The 27026-nt window shown below is 46.1% G+C and overlaps 1 protein-coding gene across 4 annotated transcripts in view; it reads right to left on the reverse strand.

The window, feature by feature from the left end:
- Positions 1 to 27026, reverse strand: part of SFXN5 (sideroflexin 5) — a 101133-nt gene continuing 74107 nt past the window's right edge. For 3 of the 4 annotated variants that reach the window (XM_030024757.2, XM_030024779.2, XM_030024763.2), the window contains exons 13-14: positions 20892 to 21009; positions 1 to 484 (exon numbers count right to left, since the gene is read on the reverse strand). In XM_030024757.2, the coding sequence (XP_029880617.1) occupies positions 407 to 484; positions 20892 to 21009 (196 nt within the window). In that variant the 3' untranslated portion in view covers positions 1 to 406. Of the gene's footprint in view, positions 485 to 20891; positions 21010 to 27026 lie in introns of those variants that run through there. The other variant, XM_030024769.2, reaches the window with a different exon arrangement.

The following is a 27026-nucleotide window of genomic DNA, read 5'->3' on the forward strand; positions in this document are numbered from 1 at the left end:
TCAGTGTGGAAATTTAATTTGCATCGAAAACAAAATTTGCTCAGTGAAGCCTACTTTCATGTAGTTAGGTATAACCACGTAAACACACCGTTAAACATCCCTCCATGCAGTGCTATTAAGTTCTGAGATTCTTCTTTAGCTAGTTCTCTAAAGTGTTTGAATGTGATTTTTTTGTTGCTGCTCCTGTTGCTAATTTAAAACTTTTAATATTAATCTTTTTGACTGGTGTGAGGTGTCAGTTCTCTGCAAGTGTTAATTTACTCCCAGTTCGCTGGGAGCAGTAATACGTTACTATCGCTGAGCTCTATTATTTGTTTTCTCTTGTTATTTTCTTTTTCCCAGTCGGGATCTCAAGTTTCCCCCTTTCCCTCCCCAGATCTTCTGGGCTGAGATGGTCCGCTTCCACTTACAGTCCTTTATTGTAGACTACAGTCTTACTGGTAGTGGCCAATGCGATTTCTGGCTCCAGCCGAGATGTCTCAATCTGTGAAATCAAAGAGGAGGCAAGATCAGAATTGGTATTGCATTCTTGTGCTGCAGCAGGAGCTTGATGGATCAATAAATTAATGTGGAGAAGTATAATATGTAAATAATACAATGCCTTTTCCGTGTCATTTTAATGTGCTTTACTCTGCTCGAGTCTCAAACAACCTTGTTTGGATTGACTTATATTACATGAAATGATGCACGCGCGCTGCCTTGCAATATTCAGTGAATTACAGAGTGTCTCTGAGAATCAAACGGATCCCACCCAGCATTTTCCAGAAGACATTCCTTCCTTTTCCCGCAGCCAAGGTCCCCTCGCATGGTGCTAGAAGGAATCCAGTCCCCGAAGCCGGGGTTTGCACCCGTAGGGACCCGTCAAAGCCAAGGGCTGCCTGGTGACACGAGGGGACAGCTCACCCTCATTCGGCTTGTGGACCAGGGCTCGATATCCTCCAACAGGGATGGATCACAGCTAAAATCTACCTACCCCTTTCTCTGTCTCCATAAAATCTCCAGCCCTTTCCTAATTTATTCCTTCTGCTGGCTTCGCAAGAAGCTTTCCCTTGCTCTGAAATCACTCCGAACCTTTGCATCCCTGGGAGGGATCCGTGGTGCTCCCGGTTCCCACGGCAAACAAAGAACCCGGCTCCCAACTGGGACAGGGCACCTTGCAAGACCAGACTTTTAGAAATCCTATACATTGAATTGATGCTGTTGCTGACACAATGCTAGGAACCCACGTTAAAATCGAAATGCTTTTGAAAATGTTTAACCTAGTTAGACAAATTAGCAAAAATTTGTGCAAAACAATTTAGGTATTTAAAATATTCAATGTTTTTAAAAACTGGAAAAACTGTTCTTAGCTTTCAGCTGCAAAAACCCAACAAAATATAACATCAAAGCAATCTTAACATGAGGTGCAACATAACCCTTCAGCAAAGCTGTTAAACAGCTACTGAAGCATCATGGGAAATAGCACTTCATTTATTCAAATGCACATATGTCAGGTTTTTGCACCATATGTCATTCCAAGCTATTTACAGTAATAATTAAATCTTAATCAACGTTTAACCTCTGTAAAATGTTTGAAGGGATCTAATCACCCTTCAGACTGCACTAATGAAGGAGAAATATATAAACATAAAAAGAAAATGATGCATAGATAGCACACCAGAAAGAACAGTAATTGCAAAATTGTATTTCTTTCAAATATAATCAGCAAATTATGTAAAGTAAGCCAACGAGTATTTTAAGTGAAGACATCTTGGGTGTCAGAGGTGTGATCAGCTAATTTTGTACTGCTATCCATAACAGATGTAGCATATTTTCTTTTAGTGCCATTATTAGCAACTTCACCATTTCTCTCTGTGCTGAAACACAAAGTGAAGCATTGTGCCGGGGAGAGTACCCAGCAAAGGTGCAGGAGAGGCAATTCTCACGTACACCGGCACTGACGGGATCCATTTTGAGGGAGGATTAACTCCGATCTGCCTGGCTCTGACGCAGCTTTTCTTCCTATTGTTTTCTTATTTTTCTTCCAGAGACAGAAAGAAAAGCTTTGAGGCATCGCGACTGGGCGGTTTCACCCACGGGTATGAAAATATCAAGGTGGGAAGTGCTTTAAAATGACCTGAAATTGGGTGGTCCAACCCTGACCGTCCATGCTAGTGTCGGTAGGGCTTGGGGATGTGGGGCAGCTCGGACAGAGCAAAACCCAACCTACTACTGGGACATCTCCTCAGAAAGCTAACGGAGAGCCACCACAGTCCCTTCCTCTCCAATGGGGGCTGGAGAGGTGGGAGCTCCAAGGAAAGTCACATCTGCCTTGGTGGACCCCAGATTAGTGGTCTGAAAGCAAGACCCATGGGGAAACGTTGAGGACTTGGAAGTGCTGAGTGTAGAAGAGAGAAGTTCAAGGGAGGCACGGTGGTATTTGCGTGTGCAAGAGGGTACAGCACAGAAGAAAGGAGTAATGTTTTGTTCACACTCTCTTGGGACACAATTCAAAAAGCATCGAGTAAGATCCAAGCTGAACAGCAGGAAGAGTATCCTAGTGGGAAGGAGTAAAGTATTGCAACCAAATGCTTGGGGAAGGTGTGGTGTCTCTGTGGTGGGAAGTTTTCAGCACAAATTAGATGAAACCCATCAAGAATAGTTTAAGCAGAATTCAGCTTGTCTTGGTGGAAGGAGACAGATGAGACAACTGCTTGTAGGTCCTTTCAGCTTCCTTCCCGTGGGTCCAGGAGGGAAGCGGCCTCCTTTCCCTGCATGGCTGAGCTCTTCATTCATGGCAAGGCTGTACACAAGGCTGGTAGATGGGATGGGATTTAGGCTGTTAGATTTAGGAGGGACAGGATTGAGGTGTGATAGTTCAGAGACAGATTATGGTGTCTGAGCAGAAGGACAGGGGAATGAATGCCTAATGCAAGATGGACATATGGTCAGGGACTCTTTTGAAGATCTTGAAAGAAGATACAGGCATTGGTTTCGAGCTGCATATTACTGAACTCACTTAAGTCCCTCTCTGAAGCCTGGAAAGATGTGAAATAAATTTGCTGGGGGGTGACTGGTTGAACTGGAGCAATCTCAGCAGACCTCTTTCTGGCTGGCTTTAATAAAGCAGATATCAAAAACTGCTCTAGAGCCTCAGCTACAGGAGCTCCAAGGGGTGCGTCTGCACCAAGGAGGCAGGTACAGGAGGGATGTACTCCACAGCAGCACTGGTAAAGCCGTTCAGAAATGCATCAGGATTAACTTACTCCTCTCACTGGGAAATCAAATGCAGAAGATCAGGGAGAAGCATTCAGGTGGTAGACTAGAGATATTAAGACAACATTAAGACACAACGTTATTGTGTACCAGTTCAGTCTTTGAATCCCTCAGAGGTTTTTGTTGGAAAGTGTAATTTCACCTATTTTGGTGTAGACTGCTGTTCTAGCTGTCCAGCATCCTGGACCTGCTCGGCCAACCTTCCACTGGACATGGCATTGTGAAATGGATCTGGAGACCACAGAGTTTCTTGTCAAGTTTCTTGTATCTCAGCTTCAAAGAAGACCCCCAGCAGGGTCCTTCTTGGCCATGGTCATGCTGGGAACCCCTCTAACAAGAAACGCCTGCCATGGAGGGTGTTCTGAGGAACTGGTTCAACCCTGTTGGGATTACACTGATGGGACCTGCCCCAACCCATATCGGGTGACTTTGTCCTTCCAAACTGAGTGCCCACCATGGGACTGGGTTTGAATTGTGTCCATCCTCTTCCTCCCAATGGGGTAGATCTACTTGTGCTGAGGCAAAGGGTCTTCAACAATGAATCCAGGAGAAGACAAGTCCAGGAGGGATGCAAGGTCACAACCAGCACTCAAGGAAGCATGGTGTACAAGCACCACTCCTAGAGAGTCCTACGAGGTTTGGGGGAAAAAAGACAGGCTTTCAGGCTGATGGCTGCACAAGCATCAGTGCAGTGTCGACCACTCGGTATCCTGACGTACCAGCACGGGAGACACTATAACGAGGCAGTGGGAAAAGGGGGAATTGCTTCACCCCACTATGAGGCTACTGGAAGCTTTGCTGTAGATGCAGGGAGATCCTCGCTGGGGACACGGCCAAGGTGCATCAGCCCGTCGCAACACCTGGGAGCCGGTGCAGGCTGAGGACGCTCCTCTTTCTTCTAGCACATAGCTGAGTGCATGAAGAAAAAAGGGAAAAAACCCAAGAAACGGTGTCCCCTGACCTTATTCAAGCAACTGTTTATAAACCGGCATCACCCAGGTAATGCAGGCGGGATGACAGCGCTGGCTTTTTAGCGGTGCTCCTGACCCGGTGAAATCTATCCCTCCCAGGGAACAAAGCCGCTGTAAAGGGAATCGCCTTTCACGGTGCCCACCGCGCACCAGCTCTCTTCCCCCCGTCTCTGCCTTGCAGTGGAAGCCTCTCTCCTCTCATCAGCACAGACAAGGCTAATTGGGGTGATAAAGAACTGGCTCCGAGTGCTGGCGTGGGCTGGAGGAACAAATGGTGCGGTGGTCACAGCTGGTGCTGCGGAGACGGAGAGGGAGAGGGTGTGAGGCAGGCTCCCGGCGCCCAAAGTTTCGTCAGCCCATGTTGGATGCGGGGCGGCGAGGTGGGGGGTTGTGTGTGTTTTGCATTCGCTGCTGACACGAGTGTAGCGTACATGCGCGTCCGGTGAAGCAGAAGCAGGCAGAAAGCAGATGCTTTTTGTTTGGGGTTGATACTCATTTCTATCCCAGCTCGGGAAAAGGTGTAGAAAGGAATGTGCTCCTAAGAGTGCAGGGAGAGAGATAGGTCTAGGCTCGCTGCCAGGGATCCTGTAATGATATGGAAGGCAGCTAGGGGAGACAGGAGCAGATGGATTTGGCATACAGCTCATCACTCAGCCAAAAAAAGGGAGGGGGGGGGGGAAGAAGGAAGAAAGCAGCCAATTTTGGTAGGGGGAGGGTCATGCGGACTGACGGATGCTGCACCGGGAGGTGGGGGAAGGGAGGATCAGGCTGGTCACCGCATCTTCTGCTGCTGCCTTGGCAGTGCCAGCGAGGAGGCTCGGTGGTAGCCCCGGTTCGGAGCCTGGGAGGGCTCTCCCGGCCCTTCCAGCAGCCCTCTCCCATCTCCTCCCGGGCCATTAGACATCAGGGCAAGGGCCGAGGGCAGTGCCAAGCTAACCGAGCGCTAGTGAAGCTCGGTGAGGTGTAACAAGGACCACGGTTAATAAATGGCACCATGAGGCACCGCGTAGGACCGGCAGCTGCTGCTACCACGGTGGTGGGCTCTGTGCACAGCTAGATGGAGAGGTGGGGCACATCCAGCACCTCTAAGAGACTCTGCTCTCCGAGGGTGTCCTCGGTGAAAAAAGAACATGTTTTTCCTGGGATAGATGAGCTACTGCTCATCAGCCACGCCACGGTCACCAGGCACCTCTGCTTGTAGCTTGGTGCAACCATGGTGTGAAAGCATCTCTGTACAGGTCTACCGAGGCTTTCTTTTACCTTCAGCCCCTGGTCACCTAATGCAATTCTGCTGAGAAGCAGAACCTTATTAAATTTGGTTTAACACACTTACTTAGGGTCAAAAACCAATTTGATGGGGTTTTCGATGGTCTTGTTCCCACGGTAAGACTGCCTAAATGTTCTTCTTTCAGATATTTCAGATCTTCTTTTCTTCGTTTAATTGACAGTAGCTGAAAGAATGCTGATGGGGCCAAAATCACAAATCTGAACCCGTGCTTAATTTTATAAGGCTTTCCAAAATTGGAAAACGTATACTGAATGATTTAAAGACAGCAAGATTTTTTCCTCCTCTGTTCCGATAAACTCTTTCCAAAGCTTTTCCCAGACATCAAAAGTTAAAGTGCTCTCCACAGATCCACTCACTAAGGAATGAGATGAGGAAATCAGTGTTTGCTAAGGAGTGTTTCTTGGAAATGCTACGGAACTACGGCCAACTGAAGGTGATCTAACAGGTGAGAGAATTCAGGAAATGCACGTCTCACCCAAAAACTTTTTGATTAAATCACAGAAGATGTTTTTCAAAAGATATCCAGCCTCTGGTCAAGGAGTCCAAGCAACAGCAGAGCTACAAGGTCTCTCAGTATCCTGCTTCAAAGAGCACCAGCCATCCCATGGTTTGCATTTTTCTAAATTCAGACTTTCAGCTTTGCATTTATCTATTTGCTGCACTAAGGAGCTCTCTCCTGCCAGAAATCTTCTTCCCATGAAAGTATTCAAAGACTATTAAATCACCTTTCTTAAAATTTATAGACAAAACTCATGCTTCTTCTCTGCAAGGCAGATTATTGTTTGAAATACTGGTGTTAAAGCTCTTTCCTGATCACTTCTCAGTTTTTCTACATAGTTAAAAAACCCCTGTGTACCCCAAAACTGGACACACTGGTTGAGAGATGGTCTCATGACTAATGTACATGATAACAAATAACTTCATAAATAATTGATACTCAGCTTGCTGGCCAAATCACACAGCTGGGGGGAAATGATTTTGAGATAAACCCGAACTTTGTTAGGTTTTCCTTCAAATTAATAATAAAAATTGAACTTAAGAGTTGACTAGTACAGTTCTCTTCATTTTTTGTTTCTCTCAAGTCTTTTAGACCCCCCTCTTTTAAAGAAACATTCCATTTTCATAAGAAAAAACATCATATCTAGTCAAAATGTTTTTCTCAAAAACATGGAAACAAGTTATTTGACACCATTTCTATCCCTAACGCTGGCTAAGGTGTTAACAAAATGTGACCAGAGCCTGGGAAGCCGCCACTCGCAGCCCAGCAGCCGGGTGTCCCTCCACCCATCCCTGGTCGCAACATGTCGGAATCCGGCCCCACCTGGGATGCAAGAGCCCCGTGGCTCGGCGGGAGCCCGCTCACAGGTTTGACACCATGCACCTTCCCCAAAAAGTGCCCACTTTGGGGTCGGTGCGGGGAGGGAGGGCTGGACCCCCCGAAATACAGGGATCAAAGTGCTGCGCACCTGCTGGTGCGGCGGCACCAAGCACTTCCCCGGTGAGGATTTAGAACCGCCTTTCTCACCATCCCTGCTTTGATCATCTCCTTTTGTTTGACACGCCAAGGTATGCAACTGCACCCGGGGAATGACATTCCCTAAGAGCCTTCGCGACGCTCCCCGGTCACCACGCTGCAAGGAGCAGGGCTGACGTGCTTTTCCAGCCTGGGCTGTGCCGAGGAAGCAGCCTCGCCGGTCGGGCAGAGCCCCTGCACGCTGCAAGCAGAGCGCTGTGAAGGTTGTGCATCCGCACGGCACGTCCACACAACCTGGGGTGTGCAACGGTGTGGTCCAGGGCAGAGAAGAGCTCACCAGAAGACGTTCTGGGAAGGTAGCGGCTTTGGAAGGAGAAGACAGCTGGGAGCTGCTGCACAAGCAAATAGATTAAACCCCCCTGGTGCTCTGGACCCATCTATTTAGGAAAAAGATTAAAATTTTGTCACGTACACCTGCATCAAGACAACCACTACCATTAGTGCCTGGCTTATATTTCTAATGAAGTCATGGCACAGCCTCACCCAAGTGATCAGAGCCTACAACCGTGGATACAACTAAACCCCTGAAGCATCACGCTGGGAGGGCAGACACACTCATGGAGCAAGAGGTTCCTCTCTTACATGCTTGGAAGTAAAGCAAAGCCAGTAGCAGATAAGGACAGCCCAGGAATAACAAGTAGATAAGAACAAGCTCAGGAGTGCATTTGGTTTATACTACCCTTTCACTGCCATGTACGTGGATTCACATGTAATTCAGCATATATGTAAAGTAAGGAACTACCAGGCAGCCTGGGTAATTTGCAAAGTTTCTTGTTTGACTGCAAATCTGGAACTACTGCTGTGTGTCTAGCAGGTGGCTAACCTGTTAAATCCCTGCAATGTAGTAGTTTTGTGGAGGATTTCACATAAACAGCTCTGAATTCAGAGTGCTGTTTCCAAACAGTAAGTTTTTAGGGATATATCATTTCTCTGCAGACAGTGAACCAGGCTTACACTGAAGTGCAAGAGAGAAATGCATTGCCTCTGACAGGACATCTGGCCAGCACATTTACACCAAAGATGTATCTCAGTGCTGCTGTCTAACCTCCGGCTGGACATACCTAGAACTAGCATTACAAAGGACCCTTGCTTGAAATTAATTTTATCTCCATTTTCTCTCCCCTCCTTGAAACAATAAAAAGGAGGAAAGTTGGAATATATGGCTGGTGTGGCTCTTGAGGGTTATCCATTTCAGAAGAATTTTCTGGGTTTTGCCATGGATGCTTTGACCACCAGCATCCACCTCCAGCTGCCTGTAGGACTGAGCAGAAAACAGAGGTTCATCTCAGACCTGGCTGGAAAGGGTCTGAATGTGGCACCACGCATACCCCACTATGACATGTGTTAGATATAAAGTATGTCAGTGATGGTGTTAGCACTACAAGCTATTCACACTCTATCACATCTGCTGACACCTCTGCACCGTCCCCTGAAAACGTCACTGCTTTTAGCAAAGCACGAAATGCAAAGTGTCAGCAGCACCTTGGGTGCCATCAGGTTTCTGTATCGAGATGAGCAGGAATATTCCTCATGCTCGACAGATGTTTGGCTAGAGATGTGTAATCGCTTTTGAGACAGCTACAAGGCTTAAGATGTTACTGCCCTCACCTTAAATGGGAACAATTGACTCTGCCCTGAAGCAGAGCAGAAGAGTTTGCAGAATTTATGGGTCAGTTATGGGACAGCAACTTCCACCACTTCCTTGGTGGGCTTGGCAGTGTTAGGTTAATGGTTGGATTTTATGATCTTACAGGTCTTTTCCAACCTAAATGATTCTATGATCAAGGGTGGGAGTTTTTAACTTCAGCTTCAGGAGTTGCAAATTAGTGTATCACAGCTTCTCTAAAGAAAAATAATATGCATATCAAAAAACCCCAACACTTTAATCAGATGGGAAGAAGAAAAACATGGCATTTTAGGTTACTCCCCAACCAAACGGGAACAGAGCACAATTGCCCATGTGGCAACGAGCTCCCCTCACCCAGTGGCACGTTTGTTTCTGGTGCTCTAGAAATGACTGATGATAACAGTGTCAGCAGATGGGATAATAATATACGACAGCAGGCACCTAAGGCTGCAAGGTAGCTTCAACTACTCGGGGTGTCCCTACCTGTCCTGTAGCAGAGCAGTTCAACAGCCGTGTTTCACTCCTGTGCTCCGGCTCCCATGTTTGTTCGCTGCCCCAAACCAGCCCACCAGTAAGGTACCAGCTCTAACCTTCCAGTTCCCCATGGGAACCCTTCTGGTGTCTCAAGATGACATCAATGATGCACAGACATGGTGAGATGAATGAAAGCCACTCCTAGGAGCTGAGTTTGGTTAGCACTGGGCTCACACGGCTCTCAGACCCTCTCAAGCCTTCCAGCTTTATAAACAGATTGAAAGGTCAACCCGCCCCACATCACAATGTTTCCAAGTCATTGCAAAATTGTGGATTTGAGTCTTCTGGGAAAGAAGAGCATTGCCCACAGCACCAGAAACCTCAAGTATTTAAAACACAAAACAAAACAAATAAAAGCTTTGAAACCATAAGGTTTCAAACCATACCGTTTCAAATAGCAAGGTAAAAAACAAAAGTTCTTTCTGTCTGTCTTCCGGAGAAAAGAGACATTTCCATTTCTCTCTAGCAATCCAGGAAGGTGAAGGGCTTTCCTTCCTTTCACACAGTCACTGCTATCCAGGAGGTGCCAGCCTGTGTCCCTGGTGAGCACGGCACCTTGTTCTGCAATGCTTTGCAAGGGATCAAGGGGTAAGACACAAGTAACACAAACTTACCACCCATACAGAGAAATGTAGAAGCTCAAGCACAAGACTGAACGAAGAATTGAAGCTGTGATGGAGGGAAGCTAAGACCATCGCATAAGGTGTCTGCCATGAAGCAAAGAACCACACAAAAGGCCTCTGCAGGAGCTAAGATGCCTTTCCTCCTTCACTCTGGAGAAGAAGATCTGTTCATGCGTAGGAGGTAAGTGCTCATGAGGTAAACTCTCAGTTTGCCACACTGAATTAATTTCTACAGGAGCTCTGGAGAGGTGGATGTCTTAGGCTGGTACCACAGCAGAAACAGGTGTTCTGACCTCAGGTCACCCAGCTTCATGGGGTAAGGACCCTTCTTCAGGAAAGGACTTTCTCCCAAAACTGTGCATGGCATTCAGTCTATAGCGTGTAGGGCAAAAGAAACTTCTGCCTGGCCTCAAGGAAGAAAACTCACATTACATGATGTAGGCTTTGTGGGGGAATATTCAAGCCAACTGAATGTTGGGTGGAAAAGTCATCAACCCACCTAAAATATGATCTTAAGAACCCCCAAAATTGCAGAGTTTAGGGTCACTGCTCCTTGCTGGAATGAAAGGCATTCACAAAAAGAGTTAGAAGCATCTCTCCTCTTTTGGAAGAAAAAAATCCTACTTTTGAATATGGACATTATGAATGTAGCAGGTTTCCCTTTTGATGAAAATGAGCTATTAGGTCCATTCTGGTAAGAATCCCTCCAGCGGTTCTGTTGAGGAAGAGAGCATTTGTTGCTATTTAGTGAGAACATCAAACCCTGCAATTCTCCTGCTATTAAGAAGGAAGAGCATGATGAGTATTGCAGGATTTAGGGATGTCCTCGTTGCTTTAAAGCTAAGCAAGTTCCTCAGGATCCCAACCTCCATCACATTTCCTCTTCTTGAAGGACCGACAGCCTCACTAGAAACAGGCTGCTAGGTCCAAATGATTTAAAAAGCAATTACAGATAATTATATATACCTGTGCTTGGAAACGTGATTAATAAGGCATTCTTGCTTACAGCAGGCAAGTCTGGACAACTGGCTGCCTTCCTTAGCTCATATCCTTAACGTCTCACTTGGAGTAGCCTGAGCTACGGGTGCTTCAGATGAGCTAAACCAACTGTCTCTGAGTATGCAGAAAAGGACATCTCCAACACTATGCAAAAAGAGAGGGGTAAGCCAGGCAACAGCCGGGGAAGAGCCGGGGACAAACCCAGTTGCACCAAATAAAGAGGCTGATGGCAACCAAGAAAGGGGACTGAGTTTTCAAGGTGGGCTGGCAGCAAGAGAGGAAAGGTCTTGGCTTTCAGGCCAAGGAGAAACCAACAAAACCAAGGACCTGCAGGAGGACTGCACAGGGCAGGAGGAGACGGGGATGGCCATCTCTGCAGGCTCCCCAGGGAGCAGGGCAGGAATCCGTGGGGGAAGTGCTTCGGGAGGAGCCGGTCTGTTTACTGTAGGTGCTGCTGAAAGGTGTCCTGAAGAAAGACAGCAATTAACAGGCCTGGAAAAAAAATGGCTTCTTTCCACAAAGTGCCTTTTAAGTATGTTTTTTGAGCCACTTTAAGGGTTAATGTTTAGCTGTTTATCCGGAGTTGTCGGATGTCAGCTCTTTCTTTTGACTCCTAATGGCTTATAGCCATCAGGAGGTGAAGACTCCTCAAAAGAGATGGTGTCAGGAATGTTTTTTTATGCCCACTAGCACCCACACACCTGCAGCAGCCTGTGCTTGCAGGATAGATAGTTTACATACTTGAACCTGTATCCCAGGGACAGAGATATAAACATGAAACCAGATCCTGTCTGACACCGCTGCTGAAGCCCCTGGGCAGTACAAAGGGGTCCCTTCTCCCACACCCACCTCGAATGACCACAAATAACAGTTCACTTCAAGCTGTCGCTTCCCAGCAAGAAAAAGCTCTGCTGGTCCACATTATGATATTAGGGCCAGATCCTGTAAAATTTTCAGCACCTTTGAATCCCATGAATGCTGGTTGTGAAACAAAGGACCACTCTCAACGAGCAGACTTCAAAAACCAGCTTGGTAACAAATCAAAGCCTCTCGGACAGGGAACGCGAGAACAAAGACACAGGCTCCAAATCAATCAGAGCACTGCTCACTCGTGACCCTCCCCAGACAAGAGATGTCATTGAGCCTAATAATTACACCGCGAGGTGCAAACAGGCTGAGCACTTGTAAATCTAACCACCCCAATGTTTCCTATGGGCTTGTAAAGAGTGATGGTGGAGCTGATGCCCCTGAATACCAGATCCTTCCTCCTCCTCTTGGAAAGAAGGACATTTGCTCCCAGAAGAAGTGACTGAGACCTCCCAATCCATTAGGGAGCGAGTAGGCATGGGAAATGCTTTGATTTTGAGAAAGACATGGGGGAAAAAAGAACATGGAAAGGGGAGATGTCCTGATCCAGAAATATTCTTCACTTTGTGCAAGTGGTTCCTTCTTTCCTGGTCATGTCTCAAGTAAGCATCCCCACAGCAAGAGGAGTTTCAGTCATGCCAGGACATGAATCAAAAGGGCACTGCAACAAATTATGCTGTGAGTTTGGGAAATGGGAGGTGGCCCTGCAATGAGGCAGATGCTGCGTCTGTCAGATTATCACCTATGGATTTGCATCTGGAACTGCTGCTGCATCCAGCCAGACGAGGGCAGAAGGAAATTACTGTGCCACAACATCTTCCCTATCCTCCTGCTACAGACCCAGAAAAAGAACTTGAGAGAGCATCACACAGTAGCAGTGTGGAAGCACTGTGGAGTAGCAGTGGGGAGTTACGATACAATAGTGAGAATTTGGGGGTTTTCGTGACCTGAGGGGGGAAAACAAGGACGTCACAGTCAGGTAGAATTTGGAACTTTGGGTCTATTTGATTTTTAGGAGCTCTCTGCAGAAGCATCAACCTGTATTGAAGCCCTCCCTGAAGCAGGAGGGGGCTTGCGGCTGTTGGTTCAGCAACTCAGGCTAAAGCACCACTGGAAGCGGAGGAGAGGACTACCAAGCTTGAAGTGTCCCCATGTGTTTAGGAATACCTTCACCTGGGAGATGTGCTCGAGAAGGGGTTTTAGAGCATGTGAGCCTGCCTACGTCCTTGGCCTGAATACGCCTGAGGTCCCCAAAAAGCTCTGCTGTCACTTTGGCTTGGAAGTTTATAGTATGGAGAGTGGGTCTGGCCTTGCAAGCTCTAAAGCAAATACGGTGAAAGCTCCAGGCTTCTTTCTGTCTGTGTCACACTGGAGACGATGGCAGAGAGAGAGACTCAAGGTGGGAGCAGGAACTAGCGCAGATCTCTGCAGCCAAGTGCAAGTCATAGAACCATAGAATAGAATCATAGAATGGTTTGGGTTGGAAGGGACCTTAAAGTTCATCTAGTTCCAACCCCCCTGCCATGGGCAGGGACACCTTCCACTAGATAGATTGCTCCTGACAGAAGAACCTGTGTAGGAGGCCTACAATGGGTTGGGAACAGTCCATGGGCATCTACAGAGCACAGGAATAACACCGACAATTACTGAGGCAGTTAATGATAACAGCTCATCATCACCCTCTGGGGAGACCCTTCCAGCTCCTGGCGCATCTCTCTGCAAGGCTAAGCACAACCACGAACCCAGCCAAACCATCTCAGGCCACCTAAATACTTTCAGTAATGCACAGACTCCTCCGTGCCAGCGGGCTCCTGGGCAGCAGCTTTCCTGCGCGACGCAATTAGAAGGAAACTAAAAGTTGTTAAGTGAATTGAGGGAATCTACAGCACAGGAAACAAGCTACTGTGATTTTTTTTTTTTTTCCTGGTTGCTTTGACAGAAAAGGTGTTCTGCAGATGCCAGGCTGCTGAGGGGGGCGAAGGGGGAGAGCAGTGGAGGTGTAAAGGGAAAGCCAAAGGGTAGGGCCAAGGGGAAGCGGTGTGTGAAGTCTGGCTCCTCAGGAAACACACGCCGGGTCTGCAAACCCTGCCCCGACAGCTGGCGCAGGTGAAGGAAAACCTGAGCTAGGGGCTGAGAAGGGGGGCTAAGCCGGGAACACATCGTCTCCTCTTCTGCTTGACGCTCTTAACGAGAGAGGGCTGGTGAGAGCAGGGAGGGAAAGGAGATGTCAGAGAAGCAAATGGTAAAAGCACTCCTGTCTCAAACCAAGGGAGATTGAAACCTTTCCAAAAACATTGGCTGTTTAGTCCAGAGTCAGGTTCAAGTTCACTGCTCACCCCTCAGCGAGAAGCCTCAGGGCAACTTCTCCTGTTCAGCAGACTGCAGTTACTGCACGGTCACCTTCGTGAGACGTACAGGTGACTCCTGCTGTGCTGCGTGACTAAGGTCCCATCTCTCTGCATGAGCTACTGAGACAGCAGAATTGAGTACTGGAGGCTGGTCCCACGGTGCTTTGAGCTGCTCTGGTGACTTCATGAAGATTCACGGCCAAGGTTGTAATTTGATTTGGAGCAGGGAAGGATTTGTCACAAAAAAAGCTGGTGACAAACACTTCAGTCACCAGACTGACAGCAAGGGTAGGCTCCACCAGAAATACGGGAGGACAGATGTACCCTTCGCTTTGTGTGCAAGTCTCAGGCACTTAAAGCAAAGGTTGAAGAGATCTTTGCCTTTCCACTGCTCAGTTGAGGCATGGTCCTGTCATGGCGCAGGAAGACATGACTCTCCTGTAATGCAAGATTAAGGCCATGGTCCTCTAATGTCAAAACTCAGCTCAGATAAGCCCTATAAATCATAAATCAAATTAACCTAGAGAGGTCCCATACTAAAATTACCGCACCACAACTTCCTGAATACTTGCAACGGGACAGGCAGGGCTACAGCTGCATGAAACAGCATGAACCAGAATCCAGTCTCAGGCTCGGGGACAACTGGTATGGCACAGTTTGCATCCATACGGCCAAACTCTTCCCCCAAAGAGGGAAGTTTTATTCCTTGGGAGCAGTCCCTGGGTGGGCTCCCCTCTAGCATTAGCTGCAAAGCCAAAACTGATCCAGAGAAGACGCATACAATTAACCTGGCTGGACACCATGGGCCTGTGACCCAGCTTCTGCTCAGACCCTCCTGGGTTTAGAAGGATAGACGTAATTTATGATTTCCTTAGGCTACTATTTCTTACCAAAGATGGGCTAGCAACTTACATTTGAGTTTTGTGCAACCATGTCTGGCCTTTGTGTGTAGTCATGGCAGCATCATTCTGCTGTTCCCCAAACATCACCTCCTCTCCAATCACCTTGCCCTTCCAGGCGCAGGACTGTGCTCTGGAAGTGGTCGCTGATTTGTCCTCCAACCTCTGACAGAACGAGTCCATCCTTACCAAAGATCACCAGATGCAAACCTTGCTAAGCACCATCCTTCTTCTGAAGGCCAGAACATTTCCAAATACCATAGGTTTTCTCTCCAGCCCTACCTGAACCACATCAGTATTCAACCACCCAGTATCATATAAATCCTGGGAGTTTCTGCTCAAGTAAAAAGTTTCATGGGCATTAAAGAAGCTCACAGATCACCTCTCCATTTTAAGTTCATGTGGAAAATAAAGATACTCTTGCCTATGTCAACAGTTACTTTGCCAGAAGAGGAACTGGATCAGTACATAGGAGAGGAACCTCAGATGAATCTCAATGCTTCAGAAGTCAACGATGGCGCATTGCCTGTGTGTCAGTATGAAACCAAACCTTCGGGGCACGGCTTGAATCTTCTGCAGTCTTTGGGAGACACATACCACTGTGCTTCCAGCCTCCTGCCAGTCCTTAAGGACCTTGTGCCCCTTCTTTTCTAAGAGGAGTTCCTTCCAAGACCAACCTCCATCCCAAGGGTAGACTTTGGCCAGCACACTCAGGTTACCACACTCTCACGAAACCGTTCCTCAGACCCAGAAGCAAAGAAATACCACAGAACTTCTCACTTCTCAAAAATTTTTCCCCATGGCAGCTGGCAAATCCTTTCCTTTGCTTCTCATCCAAGTTGGACAAAATTACTGCAGAGAATCCCTCCTGCTCCCCTCCCCCCGTGCAATGTAATCCTAAGGGAGAAATGGTTTCATGGGGACCCCCTGCTGTCTTGCATCTGATTTCCCTCCTAAGTATGGTATAGGGAAGCGTCTCGAGGGCTATGGCTGTGACCTCCATACAGCTCTTTTGTCAAGTGCCATTTCATTAAAAAATCAGCCTTTTAACTGTGGACACATTTCAACCTCACCAAATCTGCTAATTATTGACAGTTGGTGAAGAGGAGATTTCACTTGTTCCTCCTGTTAAACTGCATCTAATTAGTAATTACTGGTTCACTGTCATCTTTACTGCAATAATCCCACTGCACATTGGCTCATTAACCTTTTGCTTTTCTAAAGCAGCCTGCCAACAAGATGAAGGCTAAAACAGATTGGAAAACAATAGCTCAGCCTTGGATTTTAGGCTGTTTATTCCCCTTGTCCTGGAGATCCAAAAGGAAGATTATTTTTAAGAAAAGGCTTTCAGCTGAAACCAGCCTAATTCCGGAAGATGGCTTGTTTTGCCCTAACCAGCAACCGAGGCCCTTTAAACTTAACCCACGGTGAGGGCATGTGTATTATAGCTAGTGGAAGGGTTTCTCTGCCATCAGCTCTTGCTTCAGCTCCGTTTCTCACCTGGGTTTATCCTTCTTTATCAGTACGATCCAGCACACTGGGCATGGGATGAGGCAAGTTTTGGTGGGTTTGCAGCACCCTGGAAGCTCAATAGCATCCTCTTGGATGCTGAAAAATGAATGATCTGGATGAGCAGGGACCAAAGGGTGGAAAATCAGTGGAGCAACCCCATGGTTATTTCTTTTGCTGCTACACTGAATTTCATTTGCACAAGTCCCATTTTCAGTTTGGAACTGTCACAGCTGTTTCTATTGGCAGTGCATAGCTGAGTAGGAGTTGTCAGTGGGGATGCTGTAGGATAGGCGGTTAGAAAAGAGATTCCCCGGGGGGCATGGGAGGCAGTTGGAGGTTGTGGGCTAAATGCATTAACTAGATGTTTCTCCTAAACTTAACAGCAGTGAATTACTTAATGCATATTGATGCATTTAGGTACTGGATTTAACACTATACTGGGATGAAAAGTGTATTTCTCAGCATCTTAAGTGTGCTTAGTCGCAAGGACCCATGTCTTTATGGCTGACACTAGGGTTTTATTTTTATAAGGTGATCTTCAAAACCATAACATCTAGAAACAAGCTGTAATTCTGGAGCACTGTTGCAGACATCAAAGTGGATTCCATCTGTACAAAATCAACGTGTAAGGCCTTAGCTAGACTAAATACCGACCCAGGAGAAGATCTGGATGTGTTATCCTTCCCAGCACACGAAGGTTGTTCAGCTCCAGAATTTTCATTTACCTAATATTGGTGTTTCTGTATGCAACCAGAGCTGAATTCTGATTTCTCTTATGTTATTTTAAAACAGGTATAATTCTGAAACAGCTACAGCTGATGTGATAAGGTGGCTGCATTTATCTAGCACATCTATTAAATCTATTGCAAGGCTTCAATTCTGCTTGAAAACTAATTGTAAGTTTGAGGCCCTTTAGAAGAGTGGATCAAAGGTGGCCAGTCAAGCTCCCATGCTAAAACAAGCGCTCAGTAACACATCAGCTTCTGTGTTTGCTCTCTGACTGAAGAAAAAGGACTGTGAATGTGTGACTAAGGGCAGAATTTGGCTCATTTACAATTCCTGAAAGGGTTGCTGCTCAGACCATAATCATATTTTTGGAACAGAACACGCCTATTACAACTTGTTGTTAATAATTTACTCCCTGGGTAACGCTCATTACAACAGCATCATCTCAGTCATGTTATGTTCATAGCTGCTTCAGCTACTGCAGTTATGGGAAAAAGCAAATACACACATGCATACATATATACACATGCATATACATATAGAGAGAGGTCAATGTTCAAACACTCAAAGTCTATTAACTTAGTTATCCGACAAGTTCATGGACCAGTGATGAGTGACCAAGAAATCACCCATTCTGAGAAACACTCTTTGCAAGGAAACTCAGATTTCCTATCCAAGACTGTGAAGAAACAGCTCTGGAGAGATTGTTGCAGATAAATCACTTGCTCTGCTCACTTGAGCAGCCCCACAGCCACCACCAATGAGATTTTGCAGAATGGAAGGAACGCCCTTTACACACACACTCACACACATTTATAATGAATGCAGACATAACTGGAAGACTGATCGGACCAGGCTGCTATGGAGAATCTGATTCCTTTGCATCAACAGATGTGAGGTCCAGCTGTGTGCATGGAGCTAACTCCAGTTGAGCATAGCTGAGATCCCAGTAGGTAATGAGCTATACCAGCAGCTGTAATGGTTTCTTTTCATTGACATGAAGCGTGGGCAGAGAGCACGTCATTCTGTTTGATCTACTAATCAGCGCTGATTCATGTTTACACTGCAGATAGCATTTCATCTGCTTTTAGAAGGTCATTTTCAAGTGATGCTGTATGGTTTCAGTATTGCCTGATGCCTGCAATTTTAATATCCTCTGAGGGAAGCCAGATCTTAATTTTCCTCGTGGGCTACAATTCATTCAGCTCTTAGCATCAACACCGTATTTCATGCTGTAATATCAGATACTATACATTATAAATTATCTGTCACCCATAAAGCTAAAATACAAAAGGCAAAAAGACCTTGAGGGCTTAATTTTTAGATAAAGGAACTAAGGCAATGAATAATTATTTTTGTAGAGCCCAAAGTGTTTAACTCTGAATGCCTCAGATTCTGGTACCAAAACTTTAGTTCCCACTGACCTTAGTAGGCACTTACTATTTTGGAGAAGTCCATGCTAAGCAATGCCTACAAAAAATACTGGAAATGTACAAAATGATGAATTTCAAAAGAGAATTGTGGGGTGAATTTCCTGTCTATGTTGAAAGAATGGTTTGGTTTGGCCAATGCTATTAAACATGTGTGTCATCAGTAAGAAGGGAGAAAATACACCATGACTGCCACTTAAGGCTTGAGATGAGACAAAGTCTGGGAAAGTGGTAAGTAATTAAGAGCCCAGGTCACTGATACAGAGACCTCTGGATCACATGGTGATCTGTGGAAAAGAAGTCAATGTGTATCAGGCTATGGTCAAACACAAAATTGCCTCTGGGCACAAAGAGTGTATGTACCTATGGCATGGGGCACCATTTTGGGGGAACGGTGGCAATGTAACCTTTGGGTAAATGAAGTTGAGGTCTTGCTTCCCTGATTATCTTGAAAAGAGACCTCCCAGGAAAGGCCATGGCTACCTTCTGGTGGGGGAAGCTCCTTTCCCTGGAAATAGGAGCATAAGCGATGCTCTATGTCCAAGTCTCCTTCCAACAGGAACTTTGGACATCCTCTGGGCATGTACCTTGAATGGGTGCGAGACCCAGAAATACTCCTCAGTCTTTCATAACCAAAACCTCTGAGCAGAACTTGGCATCACAGCAAAAACCTGACGGACAGGGAGCTAATGTTGAGCTCATGCCAAAATGATTAACACGCTCTGTGGATGTACGAATTCAAGTAGAAGCAGGCAAATCACATTGCTCCTGCAACTGGTACTTGTGCAACTTCTTACTGGAATACTGTGTCTGGTTCTTATGGAAGTGCTCCAAAAAGGATGTTGACTAATTAGAAAAAGTTTAAGGAAGAGCCATATGAATCATTAAAGCTTCAGAAAACATGTCTTTTAGCAAGAGACTCCAAGATTGAGCTATATTCAGTTTCTTAAAGAGAAGATTAAGGGACAGTTTTATCTCAGCCTGTAAACAGCTAGAAGGACAACAAAAAATTTGTAACACGTTTTTCAGTCTAGCAGACAAGTGTACAACAAGATTCCCTGGCTAGAAGTCATGGATAAACCCATCCAGACCGAAAAAAGTGAATTAACCAGTAGAGACTGTGACAGCAATTTCTGATCAACTGTTCTACTTGACACAAAAAGAACTCCAGCGAAGTCCTTTGCTCTGTTTGATAGAGGTTTTATCACTTTATAATAGTGACCCTCCCTGTAAATGTACAAATTTACAATCTGCAAATCTATAAGCTCCAAACACCAAATGGTCAATATTAATGACTTACAAATAAATACACCCTAGCAATTTGTTCAACTTAGGTACGAGTGATTTCATTAGTCATTCTGCCTGTTCCTTGGCTAGTTTTCCTCTGTTCACTCCCAGGTTGTGTCTTCCCAGAGCCAGGCTAGAAGATGAAAAGGCAGAAACCCTCAAAGAAGCTCTGGGAAAGTACATCCACATCAAACGTATATCCCAGGCTCTTTACTTAATGGGCAAAAACTTGTTTTCACTAGGTTAGCACCGAGGAAACACCACTGTCATGGGAGAGGGTGAGCCAAGCCATGTTCTCCCTGGTGCAGCTCAGCTCTGACTAAGCTCACGTCCCCAGACAAGACAGGATGAACCCAGCTGGAGTCTCAGAGCAGAAGTCATCAGTCAGAAACACCAACATCCCTTGACTTGTGATCTGATCAGACTTCACCTAGGTATCACTAAAGAGGGACAGGATACCCACTGTGCTAGCTGAGACACTCCTCTGACTGGCGATCAAGTAGGCAGAACGTTATCCTCATACATTTAAAGAAACACCCTATTCCAACCTGGTTGTCCCCCTGATCCCTGGTGTTTTGATTACTAAATGTCCTCCACATGGGAGAGGCCTGGAGCAGACCATCCCTGTGGGAGAACAACGGATGCGATGGAAGGGAGGAGGATCACACAGGACCATCCTTGCCTGTAAAAGATGCGTTTGCTGGGTGGAACTAAGGTTTCTCCCACCACAGGATCCAAACACTGGTTAGAAGTATGGAAAGCCACGTGATATTGATCTGTGCTACGCTAGCATGCCCTAACAGGAGGGACTAACATAACCATCATCTGCCCGGTGAATCTACAGTTGTTCAAGTGAAGACAGCAACCGACTTCATCCAAAAATGGAGGAGGCCCCATAGGAATGAGACTATTATCCAGGAAGGCAAAACAAGCAGTGGCATTGGTAAGCCCCTCTGAGATATCCCACCACAGTGACCAAACATGTACTGACCTCGGACATCTGCGGGAAGAGACTGATGGCCAAGGGAAGGGCCAGGCCAAAGGCAGCGAGGCACACAAGGCTTTGGACTGGGAGAATCATCCGGGGACGGGATCTCAGGAGTGATGTTCTGGAAAGGAAAGGGTTTGTTAGACCATTTCATAGACCAGGTAAGCGCATGCCATCATCAGCACAGACACTGGTGTTCACCTAGACCCACTGGTCTCCCTCTCCCTAACTGGTCTAGGTTTCTTCTTAGTAGGTCATCAACAAGTTCACCCACAAAAGATCCCGAGTCCTGCACACTGTGCTTTTGCATTTGCTGTGGTTACACAGCCCACACCAACCTAAGTGCTCGGATCTAAATCAAAACAGGATCACTTCACACATGCTTCCCCCATTTCAAACCATCTCGCACTGGAGTAAATGGCACACGACATAATCTGGCTGCATGCAGGTGTCACCTGCATTAAGACTCTGGAGACTAAGTTGAGTGAGCAGAAAGAAATTAGGTTCTTGAGAGATACTGTGAACTTTGTCTGCTTTATCATGTGGTGGTACTCAAAAAGGCACATGACTCTGTTAATGGGGTAATAAAGTAGTAAACTCAACAATAACTTAATTTGTTAAAAATCAAACATCTGCAGAGTGGGTGATAAAGATGGTTTAACAGTTGCTGTCCCCAGGGGATATTTATGAGTTCAGGACTTGTTAACAGCAAACACTTTAAGATACCTGCAAGGTCAGGTTCTGATAATGACCCATTAAGTGACCCTTCTGATGCAATTAACACCAAATGACAGGGACAACATTTAGCTGGTAGAAGGTGGCATGTTAAGTATATTGCAGGATACAGGACCTCAGACAGTTTATAAATGTTAAGGGGAAAAATGTAATTCTTGAGGGGTTTGTTCTGGAGCTATTTACACCAAAAGGACACCTGTCATTCAACTTTCTTCTACCAATCTGAAACAACTGGCAATATAAACCAGCAACCTGGTAGTGAGTTTTGTTTGAACATTCAGTGTATATTAGCAATGTAGAGAGTGAGCAGATTCGCTGCTGGGTCATCAGCTATGGCCTTAGTCCCAGTATGCATCTGTCCCGTGTCCATCCTGATCTCGAGGATGCCAATGCCTCACGGCGTCCTGCCATCAAACATTGGCAAAGATTTGCTAGTTAATGCCTTTCCACTGGGGTGATAACACAGGAGCTCTCTTTTGGTCAAGGAAGATTACACTAACTGCTAAACATCACTGCGGTTACCATCACCAGGCTTTTAAAAAGCATTTCTAATCCAGTGCGCACCATTCACAAGGTGCCCACCAAAACCAAGCCAAGCAACCCTTCCCACATCAGGGCATGCTGCTAGCCTGCTTTGGCACACCCACAAGTGATTTTGCAGGCACATCTTCCCAGGCAGCCCGTGCCTGCAGCCAATGCAAGATAACAGATTACCTCAACCCCCGTCTACTCCACGTTTACTGCAGGCTACAAACACGCACCTGATGAATTATAACGGAGCAGCTGATGTGTGGGAACTTGTTACCCTGCTGTACGTTGTCTGTGTGTCTGAACATTCAGACTCTTCGCCCTTTGCTAATGATGCTTGCTGAAAGCTGTCTTCATCTTGAGAAGGTTTGGGGGAAGTGGGGAAGGAAAACAAGATCCAGAGTCTTAACTCCTCCAATATCTCAGCTCCTCACTAATAAGCTATCGAGACGGAGTTGATCCTATCAGTTTGTGCTGTGAAAGCCAAGCTTCTGTTCTCCAATATTTAGCTACCTTGTTTTGCATAGAGCATGATCTAGCCTAAGGCTCCTGCAGAAGTCCACAAGGATTTTGTCCGAGTCAGGAAAGCAGGTTACCTTGCTCCACGCTTTTTAACAAATGCAACTTTCAAGAATTGCCATCAATAAGCTGTGATAACTAGTCCCTGTGATGCAGAGGGGCAACTCCTGGAAGTGATTTATTCTCCTGCTTAAGCTGTTGTGATCCATGAGAGCCCTTGCTGAGAAAATCATATGAACAGCATCCTTCAAGCCTCCCTCAAGTACAGTTTAGAACCAAGACATCACTGCTTATACCACCCCTGACATCTTAATTTGGAAGCTGCACCCTCTTTAATTACTACCCTGTTGGGGACCTTATAATCACCCAAGTAAAAACTCAACCAATTTAAAATGATCCCCAGTACAGCCCCCAGGTGTGATTTCCAGGAGTGCTTCAACTCAGGCCAGTTCAAATTACAATGGCTAACCTCCTAATTAAGAAGAGTTATGCCTTGATTTAAAAAGGAGAGGGGACTAATTAACACATGTAGTGTAATGTCTTAATTGGGATTCAGATTCTAAAATTTGTGTGGTTCAGAATAAATGACTCATAATTAGTCGAAAGGTCCACTTTTCTTCTGTACCTAGCATCTTTGCTCTCGACACCAATCTCAGAAGAATATTAAATATTGCATGCTGCATTTTGTTAGCTGTCAAATGCAATCAAAACCCCTCTTTTCACCCATTAGCCCCCCATCGGAAGTGAAAGATTAGATGTTTCCAGAGGGTTTAACTGCAGTGTATTATAGCAGATTAAAAATAAATAATATTAATATCCATTTGTTGAAGAGTGAATTAGTTTACAACACTGTCCTGTGTGCTCTGCCAAGGGGTTCAATCAGGGAGGTGGAAGTCTGGACTTTTAGATCCCCTTGACAGCCCAACTTTGCCATTGGCATCTTCTGAAGCAGACTGCTATAATCACAACAGCAAATATCGTCTTACCCTACCAGTAATTCTGCAGAAGTACTTGAAGCTATTCTCATATGAGAACAGTAGATTTACAGACTGTCATCATGCACACAGGACAGGACTGGCCAGGCTCTGGTGAACTAAACCTTGGCGCTCAGATTAGACAATATGGGATTGAAAAGTTTGCACCAAGAGAAGGTCTCACATTGGAAATCTGCAGGAAGACAGTAATATGTATGTTTTATTGTTCCCAATTTTAGAAGCCAAATTTTTAGCACCAGTGGTCTGCCTCACTAGTGTAAGTGATCCACGTTTATACATGAACCTTTGGATGGCAAAGAACGTGCATTTTTGCAATACTGCCCTCCTCCTCTCTCTTTTTTCTTCTTCTTTTTTTTAAAGATTTGTTTCTTTACTCCCCTTCGAAGCCCCCTAATGCCTATTCTTTCTGCAATTTGCCGTCACAAAATTTGCCTAGCAGGTATTAAAAAGGCAATAACACACTGGGGAGCTTCTGGCTTACTGATCCTAGGTAGCGCTTACTGTTAACAGATATACCTAAACCAGCTAGACCTTACGGATATCATTTCAATATGCATGAGTGTGCATGTACGTAGGTATATACACAGACACACGCATACTTGTACAGACAGTACATCTGCTCCGCAGAGACAGTGTGTTGTAGATCTTGTAAATACACCTTCATTCAACTTTCATCACATTGTTCATTAGTGGTTTAAATTTTGCATAATTTGGCAGCTGCCTCTGGCATTTTTCAAGAGGTACTGTAATTTATTCCATATGGAAGTCAGTTGCTGTACTAAAAAGGAGTTATCAGGTTCAGTGAACCAGAGCTGTATTTGTCTAGAAGGAGGTGTCAGATGCTAAACTAAATATGACAGGAGTTAACCAAAGTCTCCCAGCTGACAGATTCTGTGGGGTTTCTGTAGTGTTTGGTATAAACAGGTTCAAAGCTAATACATACATCGCAAGACGCCGAGGATGCCGGCGGGGTAAGAAAAGCGCTGGAGGCTGAAGCCTTGGGTATACCGAGGCATCCCAGGCTCCTCAGAGCCCAGGATTCAAAACACCCCTCTGATGTGCAAACAAACCTTGGGGTGGTTGTCTGACCCCAGATCCCAGTTCTGCTGAGAACCTCCCAGAGCCAGCACCATATCACGTCTCTGCTTCAGAGAGCCTGTCAGGTCTTTCTGCTATCTGCAGAGGGTGTTTCTGAGCTTTTCTCACTCATTTGGGGTCATTTGGGGAATGCTGAGCTCTTCTACCAATGAGTAGCTCTATCTGCTGTCCTCTCCAGCCAGGCCACCGCTGTCCTTGCCAAGCACCATCTCCTGCTTTTGGCTGTAGCCCCAGTGCCCCCTCCAGAGGACACAGCAGAAGCAAACAGAGTGAGGTTGGGGGATTTTTGTGCTTGATTGACATAATTAAAGGAGCAGTTTCAATGTTTACTCTGGAAACAGCCACAGCAGTTTAAGGTGTCACTGCTGGCAGCTGTTTAGTTTAAACAAACTTCAGCGGGGGTTTAGCTGGACGGAGAGACTTTGCACATCAGAGGAGGAAGAGCACCTGTAGGAAACATTCTGCACACACTGTCAGAAGGAGAATATCTCTAGCAAAAGGTCATGAACACGAGGTCCAGGAGGGCCTCCTACCTCACACACATTTCTGCAGTGAAAAACTTGGTTTAAGCTGCAGAAAACTCCTTTCCAGCATCACAGAATCATGGCCTGAGCACTGGCTATCCATCAAGGGAATCCATTTTTCATGGTTAGACCAACTTAGCTAAGCCAGAGTAGTTCTGTAATGTTGATCCAGCCTGGGAGCATCCTAATTTTATGAGCTTTACAGGAAAACAGCCCTGACAACTGCTGCATGAGGATGCTGACATGTGTGGCAGCTCTGCCACAAGATCAGGATGATGTGGAGATGAAGAAAGAGTAGAAACGCTCCTCTTACATGGACACAACTATTCTGCTTCCCACTTCTCTCTCAGCTCTTGCCCATTGCCAACAGTTCCAGCTTTCTCTCTCCTCCATAAACACTGCACAGTCAGCTCTCGGGCCTCCTCTTGTCTAGCCTGACATACATGAGCTCCTGGAGCCCATCCTCAGACCTTCTGCTGAGCTTCAGACCCTCGGAGGTTGCTTGTACTATGAGGCAGAGAAGAGGCTTTAGGATAAAGAGATAAGAAGAGCTTACATTCTTCAATCTCCACTGCCAGCTATTAGCTGAAAGTGTCCGCAGCAGACATTGCTGGTGGACTGAGCTTGTCCGCTACTTGTCCAGGCCACATGAACTGGATTTAGGCTCTCCCACCACAGAGCTCAGCCTACAGGGGAGCCTGAGGTTGCACTTACACACAGACCTGGATGGTCTATGCATAGACCAGCTGTGTGATGGGCTTCAAGTCTGCAAGGAGTCGGAAGCTGGACAAAAACTACTGGAGAAGTCTTGGATGATGGCTGGGAGAAACCTGCACCATTTCCCAAATTTCGTCATAACTACCAGACAAAAGGATTCACAGAAGCATCTGAATAAAGAGAAATGTCTGAGGGACTAGAAGTCCAACTTAATGCAGTGGATGTAGTTGTCCCCACACATCCGTGACATGGAGGTACCAATGAAGTTTCCACTGTCTGCTCTAAAGTCAGCTACATCCCATAGATGAGTCGTCTTCGTCTCATAGACAATGTGAAACCAATATTTTTCCGTATTAAAGTTGCCAACGCGGATATTATTTATAAAACTTAAATGAGAATACATCTGCACAAAATAACTGACACCGTGTTCCCCGCATGGCATATGTAGTCTCAAAATAAACATTGATTCTATATGTTAGCTGCTTCAACAGAGCGTCCAAGCAGCAGGAAATGCATGAAACATGGGGAAAGAATGGCGCGCTGCGGAGCTCAGCAGTGGGAGGTAACATTGAATTACTTGGAGAGCAGAGAAGGCGGCCCTGGGAGTTAAAATACACAGCAGGCAAAGAGACGAGAGAAGCCAAGAGAGCTGAAAAAAATGGCACAAGAGACGAGAGAGGCAGCTGGGGGAGTTAAAACATGCAGATGGAGAGATGGCTGAGAGAGAGGAAAGACCTGGATCCAAGTGGAAAGACGACGACCAGAAACTGGCCAGTTAAAATAAACTTTTGGAATACCGAGACGAAAACGAGGGAGCAAGTTTTCCATGAACCTGAAAACCGCTGCTGGGAGCACGTAGCTTGCTCCCGGGGTGGTGCAACTCCCACCCAACTGCAGCAGTCACCCACTTCCACCCGGACTTAAACACAAGGCAGGAGAATCGCTCTCCTCCTTCGCCACAACCCCAAATGCAAATGACTTAGTAAAGGATCCAGATTGTGACTTCTGATTCCAGATCTCCA

Source organism: Aquila chrysaetos, chromosome 1 (genome assembly GCF_900496995.4).
Source record: "Aquila chrysaetos chrysaetos chromosome 1, bAquChr1.4, whole genome shotgun sequence".
NCBI lineage: Eukaryota > Metazoa > Chordata > Aves > Accipitriformes > Accipitridae > Aquila > Aquila chrysaetos.